The sequence below is a fragment of the Pseudophryne corroboree genome, chromosome 2, assembly GCF_028390025.1.
Source record: "Pseudophryne corroboree isolate aPseCor3 chromosome 2, aPseCor3.hap2, whole genome shotgun sequence".
NCBI lineage: Eukaryota > Metazoa > Chordata > Amphibia > Anura > Myobatrachidae > Pseudophryne > Pseudophryne corroboree.
The window spans coordinates 57566606-57594544 of NC_086445.1; the positions used below are offsets into that span (position 1 = coordinate 57566606).

General features: G+C 47.5%; 1 protein-coding gene and 1 long non-coding RNA gene across 4 annotated transcripts in view; both read right to left on the reverse strand.

The window, feature by feature from the left end:
- Positions 1-13272, reverse strand: part of LOC134998088 (uncharacterized) — an 80774-nt gene extending 67502 nt beyond the window's left edge. The window contains exons 1-2 of the long non-coding RNA XR_010200416.1: positions 13193-13272; positions 12170-12271 (exon numbers count right to left, since the gene is read on the reverse strand). This is a non-coding gene — a long non-coding RNA (uncharacterized LOC134998088). The remainder of the gene's footprint in view (positions 1-12169; positions 12272-13192) is intronic.
- Positions 13273-18587: 5315 nt separating this feature from the next.
- RAB30 (RAB30, member RAS oncogene family) overlaps positions 18588-27939 on the reverse strand; it is a 129466-nt gene continuing 120114 nt past the window's right edge. For all 3 annotated transcript variants that reach the window (XM_063951334.1, XM_063951337.1, XM_063951335.1), the window contains 2 exons: positions 25034-25217; positions 18588-23600 (listed from right to left, as the gene is read on the reverse strand). In XM_063951334.1, the coding sequence (XP_063807404.1) occupies positions 23350-23600; positions 25034-25217 (435 nt within the window). In that variant the 3' untranslated portion in view covers positions 18588-23349. The remainder of the gene's footprint in view (positions 23601-25033; positions 25218-27939) is intronic.

Genomic DNA, 27939 nt, shown 5'->3' on the forward strand with positions numbered 1-27939 from the left:
ATTTCAGCGACAGGGTCTGCCACACGACTGTGACTGAAATGACTGGTTGGTTTGGGCCCCCACCAAAAAAGAAGCAATCAATCTCTCCTTGCACAAACTGGCTCTACAGAGGCAAGATGTCCACCTCATCATCATCCTCCGATTCCTCACCCCTTTCACTGTGTACATCCCCTCCTCACAGATTATTAATTCGTCCCCACTGGAATCCACCATCTCAGGTCCCCGTGTACTTTCTGGAGGCAATTGCTGCTGGTGAATGTCTCCACGGAGGAATTGTTTATAATTCATTTTGATGAACATCATTTTCTCTACATTTTCTGGAAGTAACCTCGTACGCCGATTTCTGACAAGGTGAGCGGCTGCACTAAACACTCTTTCGGAGTACACACTGGAGGGAGGGCAACTTAGGTAGAATAAAGCCAGTTTGTGCAAGGGCCTCCAAATTGCCTCTTTTTCCTGCCAGTATACGTACGGACTGTCTGATGTGCCTACTTGGATGCGGTCACTCTTATAATCCTCCACCATTCTTTCCATGGTGAGAGAATCATATGCAGTGACAGTAGACGACATGTCAGTAATCATTGGCAGGTCCTTCAGTCCGGACCAGATGTCAGCAGTGGCACTCGCTCCAGACTGCCCTGCATCACCGCCAGCGGGTGGGCTAGGAATTCTTAGCCTTTTCCTCGCACCCCCAGTTGCGGGAGAATGTGAAGGAGGAGATGTTGACGGGTCACGTTCCGCTTGACTTGACAATTTTCTCACCAGCAGGTCTTTGAACCTCTGCAGACTTGTGTCTGCCGGAAAGAGAGATACAACGTAGGTTTTAAATCTAGGATCGAGCACGGTGGCCAAAATGTAGTGCTCTGATTTCAACAGATTGACCACCCGTGAATCCTGGTTAAGCGAATTAAGGGCTCCATCCACAAGTCCCACATGCCTAGCGGAATCGCTCTGTTTTTAGCTCCTCCTTCAATGTCTCCAGCTTCTTCTGCAAAAGCCTGATGAGGGGAATGACCTGACTCAGGCTTGCAGTGTCTGAACTGACTTCACGTGTGGCAAGTTCAAAGGGTTGCAGAACCTTGCACAACGTTGAAATCATTCTCCACTGCGCTTGAGTCAGGTGCATTCCCCCTCCTTTGCCTATATCGTGGCCAGATGTATAGGCTTGAATGGCCTTTTGCTGCTCCTCCATCCTCTGAAGCATATAGAGGGTTGAATTCCACCTCGTTACCACCTCTTGCTTCAGATGATGGCAGGGCAGGTTCAGGAATGTTTGGTGGTGCTCCAGTCTTCTGTACGCGGTGCCTGAATGCCGAAAGTGGCCCGCAATTCTTCGGGCCACTGACAGCATCTCTTGCACGCCCCTGTCGTTTTTTAAATAATTCTGCACCACCAAATTCAATGTATGTGCAAAACATGGGACGTGCTGGAATTTGCCCAGATGTAATGCACGCACAATATTGCTGGCGTTGTCCGATGTCACAAATCCCCAGGAGAGTCCAATTGGGGTAAGCCATTCTGCGATGATCTTCCTCAGTTACCGTAAGAGGTTGTCAGCTGTGTGCCTATTCTGGAAAGCGGTGATACAAAGCGTAGCCTGCCTAGGAACGAGTTGGCGTTTGCGAGATGCTGCTACTGGTGCCGCCGCTGCTGTTCTTGCTGCGGGAGGCAATACATCTACCCAGTGGGCTGTCACAGTCATATAGTCCTGAGTCTGCCCTGCTCCACTTGTCCACATGTCCGTGGTTAAGTGGACATTGGGTACAACTGCATTTTTTAGGACACTGGTGAGTCTTTTTCTGAGGTCTGTGTACATTTTCGGTATCGCCTGCCTAGAGAAATGGAACCTAGATGGTATTTGGTACCGGGGACACAGTACCTCAATCAAGTCTATAGTTGCCTCTGAATTAACGATGGATACCGGAACCACGTTTCTCACCGCCCAGGCTGCCAAGGCCTGAGTTATCTGCTTTGCAGCAGGATGACTGCTGTGATATTTCATCTTCCTCGCAAAGGACTGTTGGACAGTTAATTGCTTACTGGAAGTAGTACAAGTGGTCTTCCGACTTGCCCTCTTGGATGACGATCGACTCCCAGCAGCAACAACAGCAGCGCCAGCAGCAGTAGGCATTACACTCAAGGATGCATCGGAGGAATCCCAGGCAGGAGAGGACTCGTCAGACTTGACAGTGACATGGCCTGCAGGACTATTGGCTTTCCTGGGTAAGGAGGAAATTGACACTGAGGGAGTTGGTGGTGTGGTTTGCAGGAGCTTGGTTACAAGAGGAAGGGATTTAGTGGTCAGTGGACTGCTTCCGCTGTCACCCAAAGTTTTTGAACTTGTCACTGACTTATGATGAATGCGCTGCAGGTGACGTATAAGGGAGGATGTTCCGAGGTGGTTAACGTCCTTACCCCTACTTATTACAGCTTGACAAAGGCAACACACGGCTTGACACCTGTTGTCCGCATTTGTGTTGAAATAATTCCACACCGAAGAGCTGATTTTTTTGTATTTTGACCAGGCATGTCAATGGCCATATTCCTCCCACGGACAACAGGTGTCTCCCCGGGTGCCTGACTTAAACAAACCACCTCACCATCAGAATCCTCCTTGTCAATTTCCTCCCCAGCGCCAGCAACACCCATATCCTCATCCTGGTGTACTTCAACAGTGACATCTTCAATTTGACTATCAGGAACTGGACTGCGGGTGCTTCTTCCAGCACTTGCAGGGGGCGTGCAAATGGTGGAAGGCGCAAGCTCTTCCCGTCCAGTGTTGGGAAGGTCAGGCATCGCAACCGACACAATTGGACTCTCCTTGGGGATTTGTGATTTAGAAGAACGCACAGTTCTTTGCTGTGCTTTTGCCAGCTTAAGTCTTTTATTTTTTCTAGCGAGAGGATGAGTGCTTCCATCCTCATGTGAAGCTGAACCACTAGCCATGAACATAGGCCAGGGCCTCAGCCGTTCCTTGCCACTCCGTGTCGTAAATGGCATATTGGCAAGTTTATGCTTCTCCTCAGACGCTTTTAATTTAGATTTTTGGGTCATTTTACTGAACTTTTGTGTTTTGGATTTTACATGCTCTCTACTATGACATTGGGCATCGGCCTTGGCAGAGGACGTTGATGGCATTTCATCGTCTCGGCCATGACTAGTGGCAGCAGCTTCAGCACGAGGTGGAAGTGGATCTTGATCTTTCCCTTTAACCTCCACATTTTTGTTCTCCATTTTTTAATGTGTGGAATTATATGCCAGTATCAATAGCAATGGCCTACTACTATATTTACTGCGCAAAACTAAAATGCACCACAGGTTTAGAATGTAGATAGATAATAGTATACTTAATGGATGACGAGTGACGACACAGAGGTAGGTACAGCAGTGGCCTACCGTACTGCTATATATAGTATACTGGTGGACACTGTGTCAGCAAACTGCAAAACTAAAATGCACCACAGGTATAGAATGTAGATGGATAATAGTATACTTAATGGATGACGAGTGACGACACAGAGGTAGGTACAGCAGTGGCCTACCGTACTGTTATATATAGTATACTGGTGGACACTGTCAGCAAACTGCAAAACTAAAATGCACCACAGGTATAGAATGTAGATGGATAATAGTATACTTAATGGATGACGAGTGACGACACAGAGGTAGGTACAGCAGTGGCCTACCGTACTGCTATATATAGTATACTGGTGGACACTGTGTCAGCAAACTGCAAAACTAAAATGCACCACAGGTATAGAATGTAGATGGATAATAGTATACTTAATGGATGACGAGTGACGACACAGAGGTAGGTACAGCAGTGGCCTACCGTACTGCTATATATAGTATACTGGTGGACACTGTGTCAGCAAACTGCAAAACTAAAATGCACCACAGGTATAGAATGTAGATGGATAATAGTATACTTAATGGATGACGAGTGACGACACAGAGGTAGGTACAGCAGTGGCCTACCGTACTGCTATATATAGTATACTGGTGGACACTGTGTCAGCAAACTGCAAAACTAAAATGCACCACAGGTTTAGAATGTAGATGGATAATAGTATACTTAATGGATGACGAGTGACGACACAGAGGTAGGTACAGCAGTGGCCTACCGTACTGCTATATATAGTATACTGGTGGACACTGTCAGCAAACTGCAAAACTAAAATGCACCACAGGTATAGAATGTAGATGGATAGTATACTTAATGGATGACGAGTGACGACACAGAGGTAGGTACAGCAGTGGCCTACCGTACTGCTATATATAGTATACTGGTGGACACTGTGTCAGCAAACTGCAAAACTAAAATGCACCACAGGTATAGAATGTAGATGGATAGTATACTTAATGGATGACGACACAGAGGTAGGTACAGCAGTGCACTCTGCACTGTACTCCTCCTATATAATATTAATTATACTGGTGGTCCCCAGTCCCCACAATAAAGCAGCACACTGAGCACAGATATGGAGTGTTTTTCAGCCAGACAACGTATACTGGTGGTCACGGTCAGCAAAACTCTGCACTGTACTCCTGCTATATAATACAGCTGCTCCCCAGTACCCACAATAAAGCAGTGTGAGCACAGATATATGCAGCACACTGAGCACAGATATAGAGTGTTTTTCTTCAGGCAGACAACGTATACTGGTGGTCACTGTCAGCAAAACTCTGCACTGTACTCCTGCTATATAATACAGCTGCTCCCCAGTACCCACAATAAAGCAGTGTGAGCACAGATATATTATGCAGCACACTGAGCACAGATATGGAGCGTTTTTTTCAGGCAGAGAACGGATAAAAACTGGTGGTCACTTATCAGCAAAACTCTGCACTGTACTCCTCCTAACAGCTGCTCCCCAGTCCTCCCCACAATTAAGCAATAAACCAATCAACTGTCTTCTACAATAAACGGAGAGGACGCCAGCCACGTCCTCTCCCTATCATCTCCAATGCACGAGTGAAAAAATGGCGGCGACGCGCGGCTGCTTATATAGAATCCGAATCTCGCGAGAATCCGACAGCGGGATGATGACATTCGGGCGCGCTCGGGTTAGCCGAGCAAGGCGGGAAGGTTCTAACCTGCCTCGGACCCGTGTAAAAAAGGTGAAGTTCGGGGGGGTTCGGTTTCCGAGAAACCGAACCCGCTCATCACTATCTATAACCCCCTGGTACCGGACAGGATAGCTGGAGTTATGTGAATGGCAGCGCTCCCTGTCACCGTCTCTGTAGTGTGATCTGCAGGGAGAAAATGGTGCTGGTGAGTGCTGGATCCGCTCTGAGGAGAAGCTCCTCCCCGTAAAATGGCACATCTTCCTGCACTTATACAGATTATACTAGCCTGAGGTAATGGCGCTAGCAGTAGTACAGATGTCCCTGATAGCAATAGTGACTAGTGTAAGGGTGTTTGCGCTGGCCCAGGGTGCCCCTCACAGTGCGGTACACTGTACCTCTGAGCCCTCCGGTGCGTAGCATCAGCGCTGCGCACCCACCCTGATGCCGCCATTCTCATCGGCTTCCCGCTTGTCGGGGCGCCGGCGTCCTACTCACCACTGACGTCTTCTGGCTCTGTTAGGGGGTGGCGGCAGTGCTGCGGGAGCGAGTGGTCGCCTCAGGGGCTTGCGATCGACACCCTCGGGAGCTCAGTGTTCTGTCAGCGGAGATAGGGGCCATTAATCTCTAGGGTTGGTTCCTACTCCCCCCCTAAGTCCCACAAAGCAGGGAGGCTGTTACCAGCAGCCTCCCTGTGCCTAACTCTTTAAAAAAAAAAAAACACAGGATTTTAATACCTACCAGTAAATCCTTTTCTCCTAGTCCGTAGAGGATGCTGGGGTCCACTTCAGTACCATGGGGTATAGACGGTTCCGCAGGAGCCATGGGCACATTAAGACTTTATCAGAGTGTGAACTGGCTCCTCCCTCTATGCCCCTCCTCCAGACCTCAGTATAGGAACTGTGCCCAGGGAGACGGACATTTTTGAGAAAAGGATTTACTTTTAAGTTAATGGTGAGATCCATACCAGCTCACACTTCAACGATGCCACACAACATGGCGTTTAACAAAACACATGCCAACGGGCATGAATATTACAGCAAATGTGCTGAAACCATTTTCAACAAATTAACAACTGCAGGTAAAGTACGCACTGGGCTGGGTGCCCAGCATCCTCTACGGACTAGAAGAAAAGGATTTACCGGTAGGTATTAAGATCCTGTTTTCTCATACGTCCTAGAGGATGCTGGGGTCCACTTCAGTACTATGGGGTTATACCAAAGCTCCAGTACGGGTGGGAGAGTGCGGATGTCCCTGCAGCACCGATTGACCAAACTTTAGGTCCTCATCGGCCAAGGTGTCAAACTTGCAAAACTTAGCAAATGTGTTTTCCCCTGACCAAGTAGCTGCTCGGTAAAGTTGTAATGCCGAGACCCCCCGGGCAGCCGCCCAGGATGAGACCACCTTCCTAGTAGAATGGGCATTCACCGAATTCGGCATCGGCAATCCTGCCGTGGAATGAGCGTGCTGAATCGTACCTCTGATCCAGCACGCAATAGTCTGCTTATAAGCAGGACACCCAATCTTGTTGGGAGCATAAAGGACAAATAGAGCCTCTGTTTTCCGTATCCGAGCTGTTCTCGCGACATAATTCTCAAAGCCCTGACCATATCCAGAGACTTTGAAGCAGCGAAGGTGTCAGTAGCCACTGGCACCACAATAGGTTGGTTTATATGGAAAGAAGATACCACCCTTGGAAGAAATTGCTGACGAGTTCTTAACTCCGCTCTATCTTCATGGAAAATCAAGTAAGGCCCCTAACTCAGACACCCTCCTTGCGGATGCCAAGGCCAACAGAATAACCACTTTCCAGGTGAGAAACTTCAACTCTATCTCCTGGAGAGGTTCAAACCCATCCGATTGAAGGAACTGCAACACCACGTTAAGATCCCATGGTGCCACAGGAGGCACAAATGGAGGTTGAATGTGCAGAACCCCTTTTCACAAATGTCTGAACTTCTGGAAGGGAGGCCAATTGTTTCTGAAAGAAAACGGACAAGGCTGAATTCTGGACCTTGATTGAACCCAATCGTAGGCCCGCATCCACAGCCGCCTGGAGAAAAGGGAGAAAACGTCCTAACTGAAACTCTTCCATTGGAGCCTTCTTGGTTTCACACCAAGACACATATTTTCTCCAAATACGGTGGTAATGTCTAGACGTTACTCCTTTCCTGGCCTGAATAAGAGTGGGAATGACTTCTTTGGGAATACCCTTTCGGGCTAGGATCCGGCGCTCAACAGCCATGCCATCAAACGTAGCCGCGGTAAGTCTTGATACACGCATGGCCCCTGCTGCAGCAGGTCCTCGCGAAGAGAAAGAGGCCACGGATCTTCATGAGCAACTCCTGAAGATCTGGATACCAAGTTCTCCTTGGCCAGTCTGGGACAATGAGGATCACTCGAACTCCTGTTCTTCTTATGATCTTGAGAACTTACGGTATGAGTGGAAGTGGAGGGAAGACATACACCGACCGAAACACCCACTGGGTCACTAGTGCATCCACTACTATTGCTTGAGGGTCTCTCAACCTGGAACAATATCTCCAAAGCTTCTTGTTGAGACGAGATGCCATCATGTCTACTTGAGGAACCCCCCAAAGACTTGTCACCTCTGCGAAGACTTCTTGGTGGAGGCCCTATTCTTCTGGACGGAGATCGTGTCTGCTGAGGAAGTCTGCTTCCCAGTTGTCCACCCGACAGAGCTCTTGCATGTCTTTCTGCCCAGAGGAGAATCTTTGTCATCTCTGCCATTGCCGTTCTGCTTTTCATTCCGCCCTGACGGTTTATGTACGCGACTGCTGTTACATTGTACGACTGGATCTGTACGGGTTGATCTTGTAGAAGATGCCCCGCTTGAAGAAGACCGTTGTAAATGGCTCTCAACACCAGAACGTTTATGTGAAGACAAGTTTCTTGACTTGACCATCTTCCTTGGAAGGTTTCCCTCTGTGTGACTGCTCCCCAGCCTCAGAGACTTGCATCCGTGGTTACTAGGACCCAGTCCTGAATCCCGAACCTGCGTCCCTCTAGTAGGTGAGAACTGTGTAGCCAACACAGGAGCGAAATTCTGGCTTTGGATGACAGGATTATTTGGAATCGGCCAAACTGTATGGCCTCTTAGGCCGCTACCATCTTCCCCAACAAATGAATGCATTGATGAATCGACACTCTCGTTGGTTTCAGAATTTGTTTGACCATACTCTGGATTTCCAGAGCCTTTTCTACTGGAAGAAATACCCTCTGTACTTCTGTGTCCAGTATCATCCCCAGAAACGATAATCTTGTCGTCTGTTCAAACTGTGACTTTGGAAAATGTATGATCCAACCGTGTAGTTGAAGTACTGTCAGGGTGAGTGCAATATTCTGCACCAACCTTTCCCTGGACCTCGCTTTTATCAGAAGATCGTCCAGGTAAGGAATTATATTGACTCCTTGCTGTCGAAGGAGGACCATCATCTCCGCCATCACCTTGGTGAAGACCCTCGGTGCCGTGGAGAGCCGAACGGCAACGTCTGAAATTTGTAATGACAATCCTGCACTGCAAATCTCAGATAAGCCTGATGCGGAGGATAGATAGAAACATGTAAGTAGGCATATTTTATGTCCACTGACACCATGAAGTCTCTTTCCTCCAGACTGGAATTCACTGCCCTCAGAGATTCCATCTTGAACTTGAACCTTTGCAGGTAGAGATTCAGAGTTTTCAGGTTTAGAATCGGTCTGACCGAGCCGTCCGGCTTCAGGAACTACGAATAGGCTTGAATAAAACCCTTCTCCTTGTTGTAACAAGGGAATCAGGACAATGACTTGATCCTGACAAAATTTTTGTATTGCTGCTGCCACCACTTCCCTGTCTGGGATAGAAGCTGGTAAGGTCGATTTGAAAATACAGCATGGGGAAATGACTTGAAACTCCAGTTTGTACACGTGGGACACTATTTGTACGACCCACGGGTCCAGGCCAGATTGAACTCAAAACTGATTGAAGAGTTTCAGACGTGTCCCCACCTGGGCGGACTCCCGCAAGGGAGCCCCAGCGTCATGCTGAAGATTTGGCAGAGGCAGAGGTTGATTTCTGCTCCTGAAATTCTGGAGACACTAAGGACTTTTGTCCCTTTTCCCCTTCCTTTACCCACAAAGAAAGGGGAACCTTTACCCTTTTTGTATTTATTAGGCCGAAAGGACTGCATCTGAGAGTGATGTGTCTTTTTGGCCGGTGCAGGAGTATTAGGCAAGAATGTCGACTTACCCGTGGTAGCCACAGAAACTAAAGCATCCAGCCCATCTCCAAGCTAGGCCTCACCTTTATACGGGAGAGCCTCCATATTCCTTTTGGAATCTACGTCAGCATTCTATTGGCGAATCCACAACGCCTTCCGTGCTGAGATTGCCATGGTAGCGGCTCTTGATCCCAAAAGACCAATATCTTTCATGGCTTCTAGCATGTAAGCAGCCGCGTCTTTTATATGACCTAACATTAGGAGTATCTCGTCTTTATCTATTGTGTCAATGTCTGATGACAATTTTTCTGACCACTTTTTAATAGCACTACTCACCCACGCACAGGTAATGGTAGGCCTGAGTAGTGTCCCAATGGCCACATAAATAGATTACAACGTAGTCTCCAACTTGCGGTCTGCCGGCTCCCAAAGTGAAGCCGTTCCAGGCGCAGAGAGAATCACCTTTTTCTTTAACCGTGACAGGGCACTGTCTAAAATGGAGGGTGACTCCCACCTTTTCCTGTCCTCTGCAGGGAAAGGGTAAGCTGCCTGAATTCTTTTGGGAATCTGAAATTTCTTTTGGGGTTAAACCAGACTCCCTCAAAGAGACTGTTCAGCTCATGATATGGAGGGAAAGTTACATTACTTTTCTTTTCTTTATTAAAATAAGCCTTCTCCTGTGGTAAATGAGGGGGCTCCATCACTTCTAACACCTCCTTTATAGCAACAAACATGTTTTGAATGTTTTTCGCTAACTTTGGATCTATTCCCCTGGATATCACTAGTGTCAACACAGGAATTAGAGTCTGTGTCGGTATCAGTTTGTACTACTTGTGCAAATGACCTTTTATGTGACCCAGAGGGTCCCCTGTGGATGAAAGGCAGAACTATTAAAAATCACATCTTCAACAGATTATTTTCAGTTTTCTGCATGAGACTTAGACTTATCCAATCTCTAACTGATATGATTCACACTATCACGTAATTCTATCACCCATTCAGGCTCTTGGTGTGACGGCAGCGCCACCACATTACAACTCTGTGTCCCTAAAATGGCTCCCTCAGGGGAAGAGCTCCCTGCCTCAGACATGTCACACATGTGCACAATCACACCACAGACACTCCCGCCTAAAGAAAAAATCCCTGTGTCGTGTACTTTGTACCCAGAGACTTTCCGCGCTATATATTGCCAATAATAGGTATAGTCAGTGGCGTAAGTTCGTCCTAGTCACCCGGAGGCATGATACATTTTGGTGCCCCCCTACACATACACACACATACCATATGTAGCTATCCGGCACCCAGGGTGAACAGTAGCAGCGTGCTCAGGTACCTTTCCCAATAGTAATATAGATACACATAGAAAGTGGACGCACTCCAAGTCAGTCATTACAATAAAACAGACACCAGCATACCATTATAGTACACCTACAGTGCTCCCTCACCCGCCAGGTCTCCATGGAGATGCTTTGGCGCAGCGGTGTGCCAATATAATTAGTGTTCACTGTGGTATTTTTTTTTAGGGCAGGGTGCTGATCACGGGGAGGGCACATTTTTCATTCGGGAGGGCACATTTTTAAGTTAGATGGGCAAACTTAGGTACATACTATAATGCTTGGTGCTCCCATTCCTATGGCCAAAACATGGACAGTGCGCACCGAAGGTGCGCAGCAAAAATCTAGGGGCGTTGTTTCGTGGGGAAGGTAGTGCCCCTAATACACATTGCACCAGTTAGAACCTCCTATACACACTGCGCCAGGTAGAGCACGTTATACATATTGCGCCAGATAGAGCACATTATACACATTGCGTCAGATAGAGCACATTATACACATTGCGTCAGGTAGGGAGCACTGAGGCACATTGCACCAGGTAGAGAGCACTGAGACACATTGCACCAGGTAAAGAGCACTGAGGCACAATGCACCAGGTAGAGAGCACTGAGATACATTGCACCAGGTAGAGAGCACTGAGGCACACTGCACCAGGTAGAGAGCACTGAGGCACACTGCACCAGGTAAAGAGCACTGAGGCACACTGCACCAGGTAGAGAGCACTGAGGCACACTGCACCAGGTAGAGAGCACTGAGGCACACTGCACCAGGTAGAGAGCACTGAGGCACACTGCACCAGGTAGAGAGCACTGAGGCACACTGCACCAGGTAGAGAGCACTGAGGCACACTGCACCAGGCAGAGAGCACTGAGGCACACTGCACCAGGTAAAGAGCACTGAGGCACACTGCACCAGGTAGAGAGCACTGAGGCACACTGCACCAGGTAGAGAGCACTGAGGCACACTGCACCAGGTAGAGAGCACTGAGGCACACTGCACCAGGTAGAGAGCACTCAGGCACACTGCACCAGGTAGGGAGCACTGAGGCACACTGCACCAGGTAGGGAGCACTGAGGCACACTGCACCAGGTAGGGAGCACTGAGGCACACTGCACCAGGTAGAGAGCACTGAGGCACACTGCACCAGGTAGAGAGCACTGAGGCACACTACACCAGGTAGAGAGCACTGAGGCACACTGCACCAGGTAGAGAGCACTCAGGCACACTGCACCAGGTAGGGAGCACTGAGGCACACTGCACCAGGTAGGGAGCACTGAGGCACACTGCACCAGGTAGAGAGCACTGAGGCACACTGCACCAGGTAGAGAGCACTGAGGCACACTACACCAGGTAGAGAGCACTCAGGAACACTGCACCAGGTAGGGAGCACTGAGGCACACTGCACCAGGTAGAGAGCACTGAGGCACACTGCACCAGGTAGAGAGCACTGAGATACATTGCACCAGGTAGAGAGCACTGAGATTAATGTTTACAGCTGCAAAATACTTACAAGGTTAATTTAGCCCAGGGGGACTCTCATGTACGTACCGGGTCTGGCGGCGCACGGCTGGCCGACGTGGAGGGGTCCGGCAGGCAGCAAATGGCGGGGCGGCAGGGCGCACAAAAACGGGCAGGGCGGGATTCAGCTGTCTAAAAAAGGGGCAGACACCTAGCGTGAACACTAGATATATATTAAAAAAAACACAAACGCCTCATTCACTTAAACACTCACACACGTCTCACTTAAACACACACGCCTCTCACTTACATACACATGCCTCTCACTTACACACACCTCTCACACACGTGCCTCTCACTTACACACACCTCTCACACAAGTGCCTCTCACATACACGTGCCTCTCATATACACATGCCTCTCACTTACATACACATGCCTCTCACTTATAGGCCCTACACACATAGCGATTTCACTGCACGATATGAACGATCTTGTTCATTAATGAACGAGATATCGTTCATATCGTGCAGTGTGGAGTCCCCAGCGATGAACGATGTGCGGCCCCGCGCTCGTTCATCGCTGGGGCCATGTCGGCTGTGCATGCAGGCCAATATGGACGAGATCGTCCATATTTGCCTGCAAGTCTACGGAGCCGAGTGACGGAGGGAGTGAAGAAACTTCACTCCCCCCGTCACTGCCCCCCCGCCGCCGGGTCGCTCGTCGGCCGTCGGGCACCTTGGTGGCGCATCGCCTAGTGTGTAGGGCCCCTTACATACACATGCCTCTCACACACACACACACACACACACACACACACACACATGCCTCTCACTTACATACACATGCCTCCCACTTACATACACATGCCTCACACACACACACACAGACACACACACACACACACACACACACACATATGCCTCTCACTTACATACACATACATGCCTCTCACACACATGCCACTCTCACACACACATCACACATGCCTCTTTTACTTGAATGTACAACTTTCCTTAAAAACACACACACCTCACTTAAAAACAAGCACACACAAAACACAGTACTTCCCCCCCAAATACACCTCTCCCCCACCCCCCACACAGTGCCTACCTTTGGCTATCATCCAGAGCATGGAGGAGCAGAGAGTTCTGAGCTTCCCTCGGCTGGCTTACTAAGGGCCCGGGAGGAGCTGTGCTCTGGAGCTCCCCCTAGCTGCAGCCAGTGCCATCTCTCTCTACAGGAGGCAGCTTCCGTGTCACTGACACAGCTCCTCCATCTGCAATAGCAGCGCAGTTCTCAGGCTGCGGGAGACAGTGGAGGAGATGCGCCCCCTTGTGGCCAGGAGCCCGGCGGCAGCCGACTCCACTGCCTCCCACAGTTCCGCCCCTGGGTATAGTACCACAATATACACTCCCCCCCCCCCCCCTTTTTGCACCCTGATACTAGAATCAAAAGTTGAGAGGAGGATCAGCGTTTCTTCCCCTGCTTTTTTTGCTGGAAGAAAATGGCGCTGAGCAGTGTGCTGGCTGCCTGAGGAAGAAGCCCCACCCCCTGTAATGCCGCGTTTTTCCTCAGCTATTGAACTAGATATTTATACTGGTGGGGGTGTAAGACTGTGCCACAGCATCATATGCCACCTTTTGCCAGTGAGAGTAGGTTTCATGCTGCCCAGGGCTGCGCGGTACCTTAAGCCGTCACGATGACCGGAGATCCCTCTCTGCAGACCTCCGGTAATACTACTCACCTGTCTTCTGACTTCTGGCTCTGTGAGGGGGGTGACGGCGTGCTGTGGGAGTGAGCACATAGCCGCAGCTAGTGTTCAGTACCCTTCAGGAGCTAATAGTGTCCTGTCAGCCAGAAGCAGAGCCATGAAACTCTTTAGGAAGTTGGTTCCTACTTCTTCCCCCTAAGTCCCACGAAGCAGGAAGACTGTTGCCAGCAGCCTCCCTGAAAATAAAAAACCTAACATAAAGTCTTTTAGTGAAACTCAGTAGAGCTCCACTAGAGTGCGACCAGTCTGCCTGGGCACATTTTCTAAACTGAGGTCTGGAGGAGGGGCATGGAGGGAGGAGCCAGTTCACACTCTGAAAAAGTCTTAAAGTGCCCATTGCTCCTGCGGAACCGTCTATACCCCATGGTACTGAAGTGGACCCCAGCATCCTCTAGGACGTATGAGAAATAATAAAACTAGAAAAACTCCTAGGAGCTCCCCTAGCTGTGACTGGCTGCACCGGGCACATTTTCTAAACTGGGTCTGGTAGGAGGGGCATAGAGGGAGGAGCCAGCCCACACTATCAAAGTCTTAAAGTGCCCATGGCGCCTAGTGGACCCGTCTATACCCCCATGGTACTAATGTGGACCCCAGCATCCTCTAGGACGTAAGAGAAATATGTAGAAGCAGCAGAAGGCATCTGCAGTAGAAAGACCCCACTGCCGGCTTCTATGACCCGCTGCTGTATCTGAAGACGTAGCATCGGATCATCTATGTGGGGGAGTTTTCTCACTGCCAGCGAAGCTGTATTCACTGGCTTCGGCACACCCAGAAAACTGTGCCGACATCCCCCCCATTTTCTGGAACGTCCATCCCCAAACAACCGCAGTATGTCAATCATTAAGGGGGCACTGTGACCGTCATCGCAGACACAGACTTGCAGATCCACAAACATCGGAGATGTACATAAACCATCAGAATCAGGCCCTAAGGCCATCGTTCTGCAAAATTCCATCCGGAAATACTGGTGATGAGCCGCCACCATCATTGCAGTGTGCAGGGTTGTAGGATACACATTGGGGGATGACCGGCATTCACGATATTTTTGCACGGTGTACACACAATTGCACGGGGCTGGTATTCACTCTGTCTGGGCAGCAACTATCTGATCGCAGACCTCTACAAATTCTCAGAGAAGTGATAAGGTGTGAATTAGGCCCTAAAACTGCCCCTGCAGAGATCCTTCATTTTTCTTTGCACAACTGAGCACAAATGTTTGTAGGATGGTCCCAGGGGAGGCAGTCAGTTGACCGTCTGGCGGTCAATATACCGATACCGGAATCCCAACACAGGCTGCAATACCGGCGGTCGGAGTCCTGACCGCCGGCTGGTTCTCCCACTTGGGTGGTGGTCCACGCCACCACCTGAGGGGGAACAGAACCCTGTGGCGATCGAAGGTCGCCACCAGGCCCAAAGCGAGGGTCCCGACCACTGGGATCTCATACTGATCCCGTTCCCAGTACATCCTGTATATTAGAGGTTGTGTCAAACAGGACAGTAGCTGTAAGGGAGACGGGGCTGTTAATGAAACTTGCTGTTGTAAGTATGACTACTGTAGTTAAGCGTAACTACATCCTATAGTTGATGGGTGTGAGCACACATGGCTGCAGATAGGTATTTCCAGTTACTATACTTCCAGACACCTGTGTATAAGTGCTCACTCACCGTACAAGTCCTTTATTGCCTCCTGAGCTTGGCAGTATAAGCGTGGCCAGAGACATTTGCCTGCTCTAAGAACCAAAATAGCACCTGTGAAACTTTTTTATATATTACGCAATGCGCCACCTGTGGTCTGAGCAGAGGTAACTCAGTCACTTGTATTTCTCCTCTTGTCAGCTGCATGACACTGTAACCTCTGCTTAGATCACAGATGATTTAAATTTATTAGTTTAAGCTGCGATGCAAACATTAATTCATTGTACTTTAACTTACAAAGAACATGCTGGAACTTTTTGTGCATCTGACATGCGTAGTACGATTCTCTCAAAGTGCCATCCGGTGGCAGAAATGTATATTGCAGGGAATTTCAATCCTGCTTTGGGAAACACACTTGTCGCAAAGCAATTTTTCTTTGAAGCTGCAAATGATAGTACACTGTAAGTGCAGCACTGGTAGAACACATTCAGACCTATTTCTCTCTTATTTTTCCGTTAGAACTAATAGACTCAGACGTATAAATTCATTATGCACACATAAATCAAATATTATTTTAATCTTAGAGGCAGTTTTAAACATAATAAGCGGATCCATCACAGTTATAATTTGTCGCCTCGTTTTCCCGGAACAATCAAGTTATATACTGTTCATGGCTTCATTTAATATTCATGGGCACATATCTGTAATTAATCCATTTTGCATTCATGAGTCCGTTGTGTGTGCAGGCAAAAGAAAAACTGCCCGAATGAGACGGCAAATTAGATTTCACTGTATCATTCGAAGCGGTGTGCTTTATCCATCAGCAAATGGGCAGAACTTGTTCTCTACTACAAAACAAATGACACTTTATTGCTATTAATTTTCTGAAAGTGAAAAAAAAAACTAGAAGTGTGGTTGCGGCATAAAAAAATGTATTCAGATTGTGCATAATTTATAGAACTGCAATTGGATTTGATCAGCAGAAATATGTACTGATAGGCAGACATCGGTGTCTGGGGTGGGAGGTGTTTGCTAGGGTGTAACAAAGTAAAGATTGAGTTTTGTGGGTCACAATATGTCAATAACCAGAAAAAGGGGGCAAATGTGCATATTGGGAGGATATTTTTTTCGGCCCGATTCTGCAAAGGATGGGACTCCGCCATTGTTCCCTTTGGCTGTGTTTGAAAAATGACAACCGATGAAGCTGATTGGTAGATGCTTTAGCTCTCTCCACATTCTCTCCAAGACTTAGGGGGACATTTACTAAGCAGTGATAAGAGCGGAGAAGTGAGCCGGTGGAGAAGTTGCCGGGATCGGTATGAAATACCTCCAATCAAAATCCCGACAGCAATTGACCGGCGGTCAAAATCCCGACATGGACAAAATACCGACAAGGTCAAAATACCGACATGTAAAATGCCGACAGGTCAAAATACCGACATGCGTTTTTATTGGTTTTTGTGTGTATGTCGATACAGGTCGACATGGACACCATATAAGTGTACCGCTGCGCTCGCCATGCTTCGGGCACGGTGTCTCGCTGCGCTCGGCACACTGTTATATTCCCCCTCCAAGTCCACTGGGATGGTAAAGTATGAACAAGTCGGTTTCAATGATAAAATCATGAAAAAAGCATGTCGGCATTTTGACCTGCCGGCATTTTACATGTCGGTATTTTGACCTTGTCGGTATTTTAAATGTCGGTATTTTGTCCATGTCGGGATTTTGAACGTCGGTCAATTACTGTCGGGATTTCGACCGTCTGGATTTTGATTGGAGGTCAATTGACTGCATCCCGAAGTTGCCCCATCAACCAATCAGCAGCTCTGTATAATTTCAATGTATGCAAATTATAGATGTTACTTCAGTGCTGATTGGTTGCCATGGGCAACTTCTCCACTGGCTCACTTCTCCGCTCTTTTCACTGCTTAGTAAATGTCCCCCTTAGTGCATCTGCCCCTAAGTCGCACACAGCAGCTGCATGCAATACCAGTGCTAGCGCCCAGGATACTTGTGTATGCTTATTGGCGGAATATGAATATAGGTGTATGTGGTCACACACCTGACATCTATATGATATCTTCAGTGAGTTCCTGTCTATGTACTGGGCAGTTAGGGGTCTGCCTATGGTGGACCATGGAGGGCCTGTATACATAAAGTAAAAACTTGGGATCTATACAGTGGACCAATAAGTAATGTTGCGCAATCGGTTTGCCATTGACAGACAGTGCTATAAGGCAGGGACAGACTGGGGCTTTCATTTGGCTCTTGCACTCCGCTGGCTTGTGCATGCATGGAAAAAGATGGGTGTGGCCACATATCTCACGGGGACGAGTCACAGGGACTTAGCCTGACGCCATGCAAGCATGCTGGCCGAGCACTGTGTCGGGAGGCGGAGCTGAAGGTCAGGCCTTTACACACCCAGCTGGCCCATCTGGCATTTGCCAGTCCAACCATGGCCCTCATTCCGAGTTGTTCGCTCGCTAGCTGCTTTTAGCAGCATTGCACACGCTAGGCCGCCGCCCTCTGGGAGTGTATCTTAGCTTAGCAGAATAGCGAACGAAAGATTAGCAGAATTGCTAATAAATAATTCTTAGCAGTTTCTGAGTAGCTCCAGACCTACTCACAGATTGCGATCAGCTCAGTCCGTTCAGTTCCTGGTTTGACGTCACAAACACGCCCTGCGTTCGGCCAGCCACTCCCCCGTTTCTCCAGACACTCCCGCGTTTTTCCCTGACACCCCTGCGTTTTTTTGCAAACGCTGGGAAAACGCTGAGTTGCCACCCAGAAACGCCCCTTTCCTGTCAATCATTTACCGAACAGCAGTGCGACTGAAAACCGCCGCAGAATCCACAGCAAAACTGCTAAATTTTGTGTTAAATAACTAAGCGCATGCGCCCTGCGTGCCTTGCGCATGCGCAATTTGCAACTAATCGCAGCATAGCGAAAATCGGCAACGAGCGAACAACTCGGAATGACCCCCAATGTGTATAAGTGGTGGAACTGTCCAGTTCAACCAGAACCCCGTTTAGCTACAATGATCACTGGATCTCATGAAGCAGCAGAAAGAAAACTACAAGAAACGTGATCAGTCCTTCACAAATTTAATCAGTATTTTTTTTATTATTATTTATATATAAAAAAAAGATGTCATCCAAAGCTCCTAAATTATACAGCATTAAGGAACAGACAAATACATACCAAATACATTCATAATAAATGTGAAATAATAGAAAAAGTTTAACAGTGCCGCTGCTTGGAGTCTGCTGTGACCTACCTGTTACTGTGAATCTGATAAAAGGTTATATAATGATCCCAATATTTGCGCGTCTAATGGCCTCTGCAGTCTGTACTGTCTTGGTGAGAATGACGGGAAGACAAGATTCCAAAATGGGCCAGGAGAATACTATTTTCACTACGGGTAATGTCAAAACCGTTGGTAGGTGTATGAGGTATGCATAACAAAGGAATGCTCCGCCTGCAAGTATTGCTAATGCCCCTCCCCCATTCCATGGCCACTGGAGTAACATCACAGAATTATGTTAATTGAGTGGGTGGGGCTTGCAATTTGCATATTTATAACCCTACAAATGGAAATGGGAAACAAACAAACTTGTTTATCCCCATGTGGGAGAGTCATACGTAAATGAATTATTCTGTACTAAATACATATGCAACGCAAATTAAAGCAGACCCATCATTTTCACAGTCAGCCATACTTTCAGTTCTTTAATATGGTATCTGGAAAGACCACCAACTCTGTTGATTTTACTTTTGCATTACTCTTAAAGCTACAGCGGCAGGAGATATTTTGATTTTTTTATTTGACCTGCTCAGTCTGTCTCATAGCTCATTTGCATATTGATGTTAATGGCATTTCCCAGGAAACACCAGCAGGAAGGGGGGAAACACATAAGAAATAATTAAATAGTACTAAGAAACATATATTTCTAAAAGAAATGGCTAGCATATTATATATTACAAGTTGCATCGCAGAGAAGAAGCAGCCATTTTCTATCTTGAAGCAATATTCATGAGAATGCAGCTTTAATATATGGGCCCGATTAAAAACCCACAGGGCCCTAGGCGGGCTAGATACTGGTTGGGGCCAGCACTTCCCCATTCATATGTAAAAAAGAAAAAAAAAATGCATTAGAGTACGCTGGGCCCTCCAGGTAGCCATCCTATGGCTCTCCAGTTGTTGTGAAACTACAAGTCCCAGCATATCCTTCCACAGTTTAGCATTCCCGAATAGCAAAACTTTGGCAAGGCATGCTGGGACTTGTAGTTTCACAACAACCGGAGGGCCACAGGTTGGCCAGGCTTAGCCGAATGGATGATCTGACTCTGAGGCAGTCTAATAACAGGAGTGTAATGGCATTTTATTTTTATTTAATTCATGTCAGCTTTGCATATGTTTAATAAGTAACTATGGCTTGTTTTGCTGAAACTCTCTATGTTTGGGGATGCATTATACAAAAGTGATTGGAAAACTAATAAAAAGACTGTCTGGAATTTCTTTGGGTGCAGCACTTAAATACAACCTGTAGGTGGCGCTATGTGCTTTCTTAATTATGATGTTTAACTTGTTAGATTAAAGAAAGACATGCATATACAGGATGTTATGGGGCCCGTACATCTAGCATGTATCGGGACAGTTCCTTATTCTGCTGGGGTCAGGGGATCTGACAAATCCAACTGTTGGATTACCCCGATTGGCTGGTTCTGACTAAAAAATGGTCACGATCGGAAAGTCGGAGCATGTTCAATATCCCTGATTTCCCGAAAAATCTGTGTTCATCGATGGCTGGCAATCGGACCAGTGATCAGACCGGACTGGCAGAGCGGGGAGTCGGACTAGTAGATGTATGGGCCGCATTACCCTACAGGGTGGATCGGACATATAAACCATTTCTGAGGAAATATATAGCAAAGAATTTTACATCCAGTTTGTGGATTCATAAATTCCACTTAACAATGAAACAATTGAAGTTATTAATTAACAGCCATGATTACTAAAAGTTGTCTGTTAGACACAGTTACCCAGATGTAGGGGAAATATAGACTTACTTGAGGTAATCTATTTTACAAAATAAGACACAGAAAAGGGAATTAATTATGTGTATGTTCTATAACATAATTTTGTCTGAAAATCACAACGGTATTTGAATAATGAGCATTTCTAGTGCCCAGGGAGAATGTACTGTAACCATAGCTACCAGATACAGGTTAGACCACAAGGCACTGCTGACTTGTTGCTATGGGTTACCTCTAGTTTTCATAAGTCCTATTGCCCAGTATATTACTATAAAGCTTCTGAATCTGAGTCTTGTTATCCCACAACTGACCATTTGCGCCCAAACGCCGGAAAACATACAGACACATAATTTCAGACAAATTGAGTATATCAATGTAACCAATTTGCCCTCAGCGTCATTACAGGGTGACAGGTCTGCTATAGATCCGTTTTAATTCCGGCATAGTATTATTCAAGTTTAGTAACGCGAATACGCAGTACACCGATATATCGGCCATTTTGTTTATGTAATAACATGGTGCTATGGGCACTGATGTGCCGTAACGGGGGCCACTGAGAGTACACTGGGGCCCAGAGGAGTTGGCAGCTTTTGGGACCCTCTCGAAGCTATGCGTGAAGACGCGCGCACTGCACGTATTAGGGTAACCCCGCAGACCAATAGGAAGATTTTGGTCCATGCAGTCGCCTGACCCCACCTATCATCAGGCAGGGTGTGGTTCATCAAATCGACAGTGTCTAGGTCGACAATGTTTAGGTCGATCACTATAGGTCGACAGTCACTAGGTCGACATGGAAGGTCGACAGGGTTTCTAGGTCGACATGTGCTAGGTCGACAGGTCTAAAGGTCGACATGAGGATTATTATTTTTTGTGTCGTTTTCTTCGTAGAGTGACCGGGATCCCAAATTAGTGCACCGCGTCCCCTCGCATGGCTCGCGGGCATGGTGCCTTCGCTCCGCTACCGCTTCGCTCGGCACACTTTACCGTTCCAATCGTAGTCCACGTGGATCGTTAAGTATGAAAAAATTCAAAAAAAGAAAAAAAATGTGAAAAACTCACGTCGACCTTTAGACCTGTCGACCTAGCACATGTCGACCTAGAAACCCTGTCGACCTTCTATCCATGTCGACCTAGTGACTGTCGACCTATAGTGGTCGACCTAAACATTGTCGACCTAGACACTGTCGATCTTCAGACCGGATCCCCATCAGGCATATAGGTGTCTATTTACTAAGCCTTGGACGGAAATAAAGTGAACAGAGTTAAAGCACCAACCTACCAGTTCCTGTCATTATTAAAATCCAGACTGTAACATGACAGGAGCTGATTGGCTGGTACTTTATCTCCATCCAAAGCTTAGTAAATAGACCCCTTAGCCTCTAGTCATAGGCCCCAGGTAGGTGCTATATCTACCTGAATAATTTGCCACTGCTGGGCCACCAAAAGCAGGCCACATGTCCAGATACTCTGTACCCATCCTTCCTCTCTCAGCATTGCTAGTCGTAACCTATAGCAACGAATCACATACCAGCTGTTAGCTGCCGATGTCAGCAGAAAGTAAAACCTCTTTGCGCTGGGAACTTCCTCCTGAGTTCTACACCGGCAGCGGATCCCGAGATATCAGGGACAAATGGTTGGGGGCGATGTGAAACCTCATATACACATGGGAATGTGAGAATAAACTGGCACATGGACTTACACTGAGACATATTGATGTGCACGCTACCACCTCTACCAAACCGCGCTCCATATATACTAAATATTTACATTTTTACAGTACCGGTAAGTGACCACGTCTTCGGCAAATCACCTATATCTGGTGTCAATTTTTTTACGGTAACGTGCACTGCGTAGATCATTTCTGCTGTAAACTTCCAATAGGAATCAACGCTCCCCACACTGGTTAATCGCATTCACCGTGTGCCACACCTATTTACAGCTTAGCCTTTTTCACAGAGATTTCGCACCGTATGGTCCACATATAATTGGTAGCTAGGGGTAACTGTGGTTCTACTTCCTCTATTTTATTAAATAAGCCCTAAAAGTGGTCGTCGCTCTTAGTACAATAATTAGTGCCGACGCAGGAATTGCGTCCTCCCAGTTCCCCCTGGCTCTGGCCTATCCTATTACACAGTACATTTCTCTCCTCTGTAAAACACAAACATTCTTTCCTCTATTTGGCAAAAGGGTTGATACTAGCGGCCAAGTTATGTGCTGGAGTTTCTTAAGGGTAAAAACGCAAAATAAGAATCAAACGTATTTTCCGGAGTATGACAGTCAATGAAAAGCTGCTGTTAACGGTTCAAGCAAAGCATTAAAAATTCAGTTTTTAATTCATTTAAAATCCAGGACAAAGATCACTTTCCGTCTCAAACGTTACATCCATCTCTTTAAAAGTGGTGCTAGCATTCCAAATAATAACATTATAAAACTTGTTAATTGTGTAGAAGTTGCCCTTTCTCTTGGTCTGACAAAGACAGTTATATCCGGACTTCATTGAAGACGTTCTTCTACCTACTAAGCATAAACAAAAAGAGAGAGAGTAACCCTGACTTACGCACCGTTTCGTCATATATGTATATAGTTTTGTCTAGTTGTACCCATGACTTGCCGACAGGACTCACAACTTTTCTGTCCTGCCCTGAGCCGTGCGTCACGCGGCTTGCGGTGACTTGCGTGTGGTCCCCTATGCTGAGACTCTGAAACCGGCCTGCTATGGGCAGAATTGCTGCAACGTTCCTCAGAGAGAATCCACCTCCTCAAAAACTCTCGGCCCACGCTGAATGTTTTTGTTTGCTTGCTTGGAAACACATCAAGCTCTTGGCTAATTGAAGTTACAGCAGTTCAAATAGCTGATGTTTTTTCCCTCTCCAGGCAAGGAGGAGTCCACACTGTTTACCAACGCGTTTTGCCGGGCCTCGCTGATCAGGCGGCACGCTAAGTCTAGGAACAGTTTCTCCACGTTGTCGGACTCTTTGGCAGAGGTTTCAAGGTAATACATGTTTTGGGAACCTGCAAACTCTTCGGCTCTTTGCTGGGAGACCTCCCTTCTCTCTGCCAAGTCAATCTTGTTTCCTGTAATGAACACAGACAGAAGACAGATAATTGTGTCAGTGACATATTGCTGGGATTATCTGGAATGGGGGGGGCAGATGCAAGAGCCCCTGATTTGCGGGAGCCCGAGCAATTCTGGACGCGAACGTCAGTAGATTTAAAGCGATAATTAGTTTAAAGGCTAATATAACTTAGGGGGTAATTCAGACCTGATCGCTAGGCTGCGTTTTCTCACAGCCTGTGATCAAGTCCAACCTGCGCATGCATATGCATCGCAATGCGCAGGCGTGACGGACCGCAGCAACGCGGATCGATGCATAGCGACGGGATGGTGCGAAAAAAGCGATCCCACGGGCGATAGCAAGGTGACTGACAGGAAGAAGGCATTTGTGGGTGGCAACTGACCGTTTTCAGGGAGTGTCTGGAAAATCGCAGGCGTGTCCAGGCGTTTGGAGGGCGGGTGTCTGACGTCAATTCCGGTCCTGGACAGGCTGATGTGATCGCAGTGGCTGAGTAAGTTCTGGGCTGCGCAGAGACTGCACAAAATCAGTTTGTGCAGCTCTGCTACACATGCGTTCGCACACTTGCACAGCTAAACTACACTCCCCCTGTAGGCGGCGACTATCTGATCGCAGGACAGCAAAAATCAATGCCCAGCGTTCAGGTCTGAATTAGGCCTTTAGTTTTGTTTTTACACTAATCGGCGCTTTAAATCAAGTGACTATCTTGCCGGATTGGCATCTTCTCCCGCAAATCGTAATTATGCACCTTGATAAAACCATGTTGGACTGCAGGTAGGGTAAGGGAGGGGCAAATGTAACATGGGCAAAGTGATTTAGAGTTGGGAGGGGAGTGTCCTGACTGTAATGTAAATTGCAGTGTGAGAATAAATCTGCCCAGCATGTGTGGGCTACTTGCAGAAGTAGCCAGTATTTACCCTGCATGCAAAATAATACATGTATTGATGTATTCCCCCCCCCCCCCCCCCCCTGCATTGCAGCATGGTTTGCAAATGACTCAAAATTAGCAACATGGTGTATTTATTGTTGCGTATTTTAAATGATCATGTGACCAATTTCTAGCAGTAACATGTTACCCTGCAGTAAAGTTGTGCTGTATATTATCACCTTTGCATCCTTCTGACACGGGTGATGTTTGTCCTCTCATGACCACCATAGAGAAAAGCCATTTTTGAAAAATGAGTGCAGTAGACCCTAGTCAGACACATCTAATACACAATATGAGTATCCTAACAAACATTTAACTATAGATCCACCCGTCCCAGCTTATTAGAGGCAAATGTGATTTCTGTCTAGCACTGTGCATCACTTTCTATTCTGCCAATGCGCCATGTGTTGCCCTATGTCCCGTTATGCAGCCTGGGAGTGATAATCGTATAATACATGTCTGGTAAGGGCCCCAGAGCTGGCGTTATGTACAGAACAGTGACTTACCCACAAGCACAGTGATGACCTCATTATTGGCGTATTGTTCTATCTCCCGCAGCCACTCCGGAAGGCAGCGGAAAGACTCCTCGCAGGTTATGTCATAGGTTAAAATCAAGGCGTTGGCACTGCGGTAATAGCTCTGTGTGATGGACCGAAATCTCTCCTGCCCGGCCGTGTCCCATATCTGCAGCTACAAAAGAAGAAGGGCGGGGCGGCGTTAAGTTTTTTGGGAGTTCGCAGCAGCCATACTGGAATGGGACCCTAACACTCCCCTCGTTACCTAACCCTAACCGCCCCCACCCCCAATGCAGCCTAACCCAAACCTTCCGCCAAGTGCCAAATCCTAACCTTCCCTTCTCACAGCTCAAATCTCAACGTTAACCCTCCCTCTAGTGCCTAACCCTAATCCTCCCCCAGTGCCTAACCCTAACACCCCTCCCCCTAACCATAACCACTCCCTTCCGCAGCCTAATCCTAACCCTCTGCCAAGTGCCTAACCCTCCCCTCCTGCAGCTCTAATTTTAACCCTAACCCTCCCTCTAGTGCCTAACCCACCGCCGCCTTGTGCCTCCCCTTAACACCTCTTTCCTGGTGCCTAACGCTAGCTCTCCCCCTTGTGCCGATCCCCCCCCCACCCATACCCTAATTGCCCCCTTCACGGCCTAACCCTAACCTACCTCTCCACAAGCGTAACCCTAACCCTTCACTACCGCAGCTTAACCCTCCATCAAGTGCCTAACCATCCCCTCTAGTAGCCTAACCCTAATTCTCTGGCAAGTGCCCAATTCTAGCTGTCCACTCCTGAAGCCCTAATTTTAACCCTTCCTCTAGTGCTTAACCTTAATCCTCCCCCTAGTGCCCAACCCTAACCCTCCCTCTAGTGCCTAACCTAACTCTCCTACTGGTGCCTAACACTAATCGCCCCCTTCCACAGCCTAACCCAAAAAGTCATGAAAAACCATGTGTGGACCATTTGCATGTCAATCATTTGACTGCCAACCATTTGGTGTTGACCTATTGACTATATTCTTACTGTCTATCTTCCATCCAGACACCATGTACATAAACTCCTCTAGAGAAACAATTTCCCAGTAAGACACGGGCTGAATCCTAGCCAGAGTTACTACCTGCTAATGCGGGAGCCCCAGGTTTGCTACGGGTTGGGGTGGGGGTAAGGGGGGGGGGGGGGGGGGGTGTCAGTGCATCTGTAAGCAGAACCCTATGCCACCCACTGATGTTACGCATACCATCATTAGTACTGGCGCTTATGCCAGCCCCATACTCTGCACATGTCTCCGTTGATGTGGAATGATGGAGCAGCAGTTGTCGTCTCTCTGTCGCATTAATGTCATCATTTGTCACTGCTGCCAAGCAACACGTATCAGTAATATCACAAATGAACTCGTAGGGGGGGATTAAATGCATTGTGATAACGGGATTGCGCTGTACCGCATCCATCAACATCGCAAGTTGTGTCTCACACCCCATAGAGCGTGCAGGGAAACTTGCCATGTAACGGGCTGATAAGTGCGCAGACGTGAACGGTGGCAGACCATCGCCAATTACTGCATCGCCCCCATAGGGTTGTACGTAGCTTATGCTCCTGCTGTAATTCCATTATATGAATGATTAACCATTCTGCGCATACACAAAGGGTCATTTATGCCCAATTATTATTATTATTGTATAGTTAACTTTTTACAAAAGTAATTTTTACAAAAGTCAATCAGCAAATCATTCTCCGATCATTCACTAATCAGTGGAACAATTAGGAAGATTGCTGATGAGTGTCGTTAGCGTGATAAATGATGACAAAACAACTTGCAGAGCTCAGAGGGTTTAATCAGGGATCACATACTACTTGATATAATGAATAAACCTTTAAGGGGTAGATTTATTAAAGCTTCTTAAAATGAAAATAAGAATTTACTCACCGGTAATTCTATTTCTCGTAGTCCGTAGTGGATGCTGGGACTCCGTAAGGACCATGGGGAATAGCGGCTCCGCAGGAGACTGGGCACAACTAAAGAAAGCTTTAGGACTACCTGGTGTGCACTGGCTCCTCCCTCTATGACCCTCCTCCAGACCTCAGTTAGGATACTGTGCCCGGAAGAGCTGACACAATAAGGAAGGATTTTGAATCCCGGGTAAGACTCATACCAGCTACACCAATCACACCGTATAACTCGTGATACAATACCCAGTTAACAGTATGATAACAACTGAGCCTCTCAACAGATGGCTCAACAATAACCCTTTAGTTAGGCAATAACTATATACAAGTATTGCAGACAATCCGCACTTGGGATGGGCGCCCAGCATCCACTACGGACTACGAGAAATAGAATTACCGGTGAGTAAATTCTTATTTTCTCTGACGTCCTAAGTGGATGCTGGGACGCCGTAAGGACCATGGGGATTATACCAAAGCTCCCAAACGGGCGGGAGAGTGCGGATGACTCTGCAGCACCGAATGGGCAAACTCTAGGTCCTCCTCAGCCAGGGTGTCAAACTTGTAGAATTTAGCAAATGTGTTTGACCCCGACCAAGTAGCTGCTCGGCAAAGTTGTAGAGCCGAGACCCCTCGGGCAGCCGCCCAAGAAGAGCCCACCTTCCTCGTGGAATGGGCTTTCACTGATTTAGGATGCGGCAGTCCAGCCGCAGAATGTGCAAGCTGAATCGTACTACAGATCCAGCGAGCAATAGTCTGCTTTGAAGCAGGTGCACCCAACTTGTTGGGCGCATACAGGATAAATAGCGAGTCAGTCTTTCTGACTCCCGCAGTCCTGGAAACATAAATTTTCAGGGCCCTGACTACGTCCAACAACTTGGAAGCCTCCAAGTCTTTAGTAGCCGCAGGCACCACGATAGGTTGGTTCAGATGAAAGGCTGATACCACCTTAGGGAGAAAT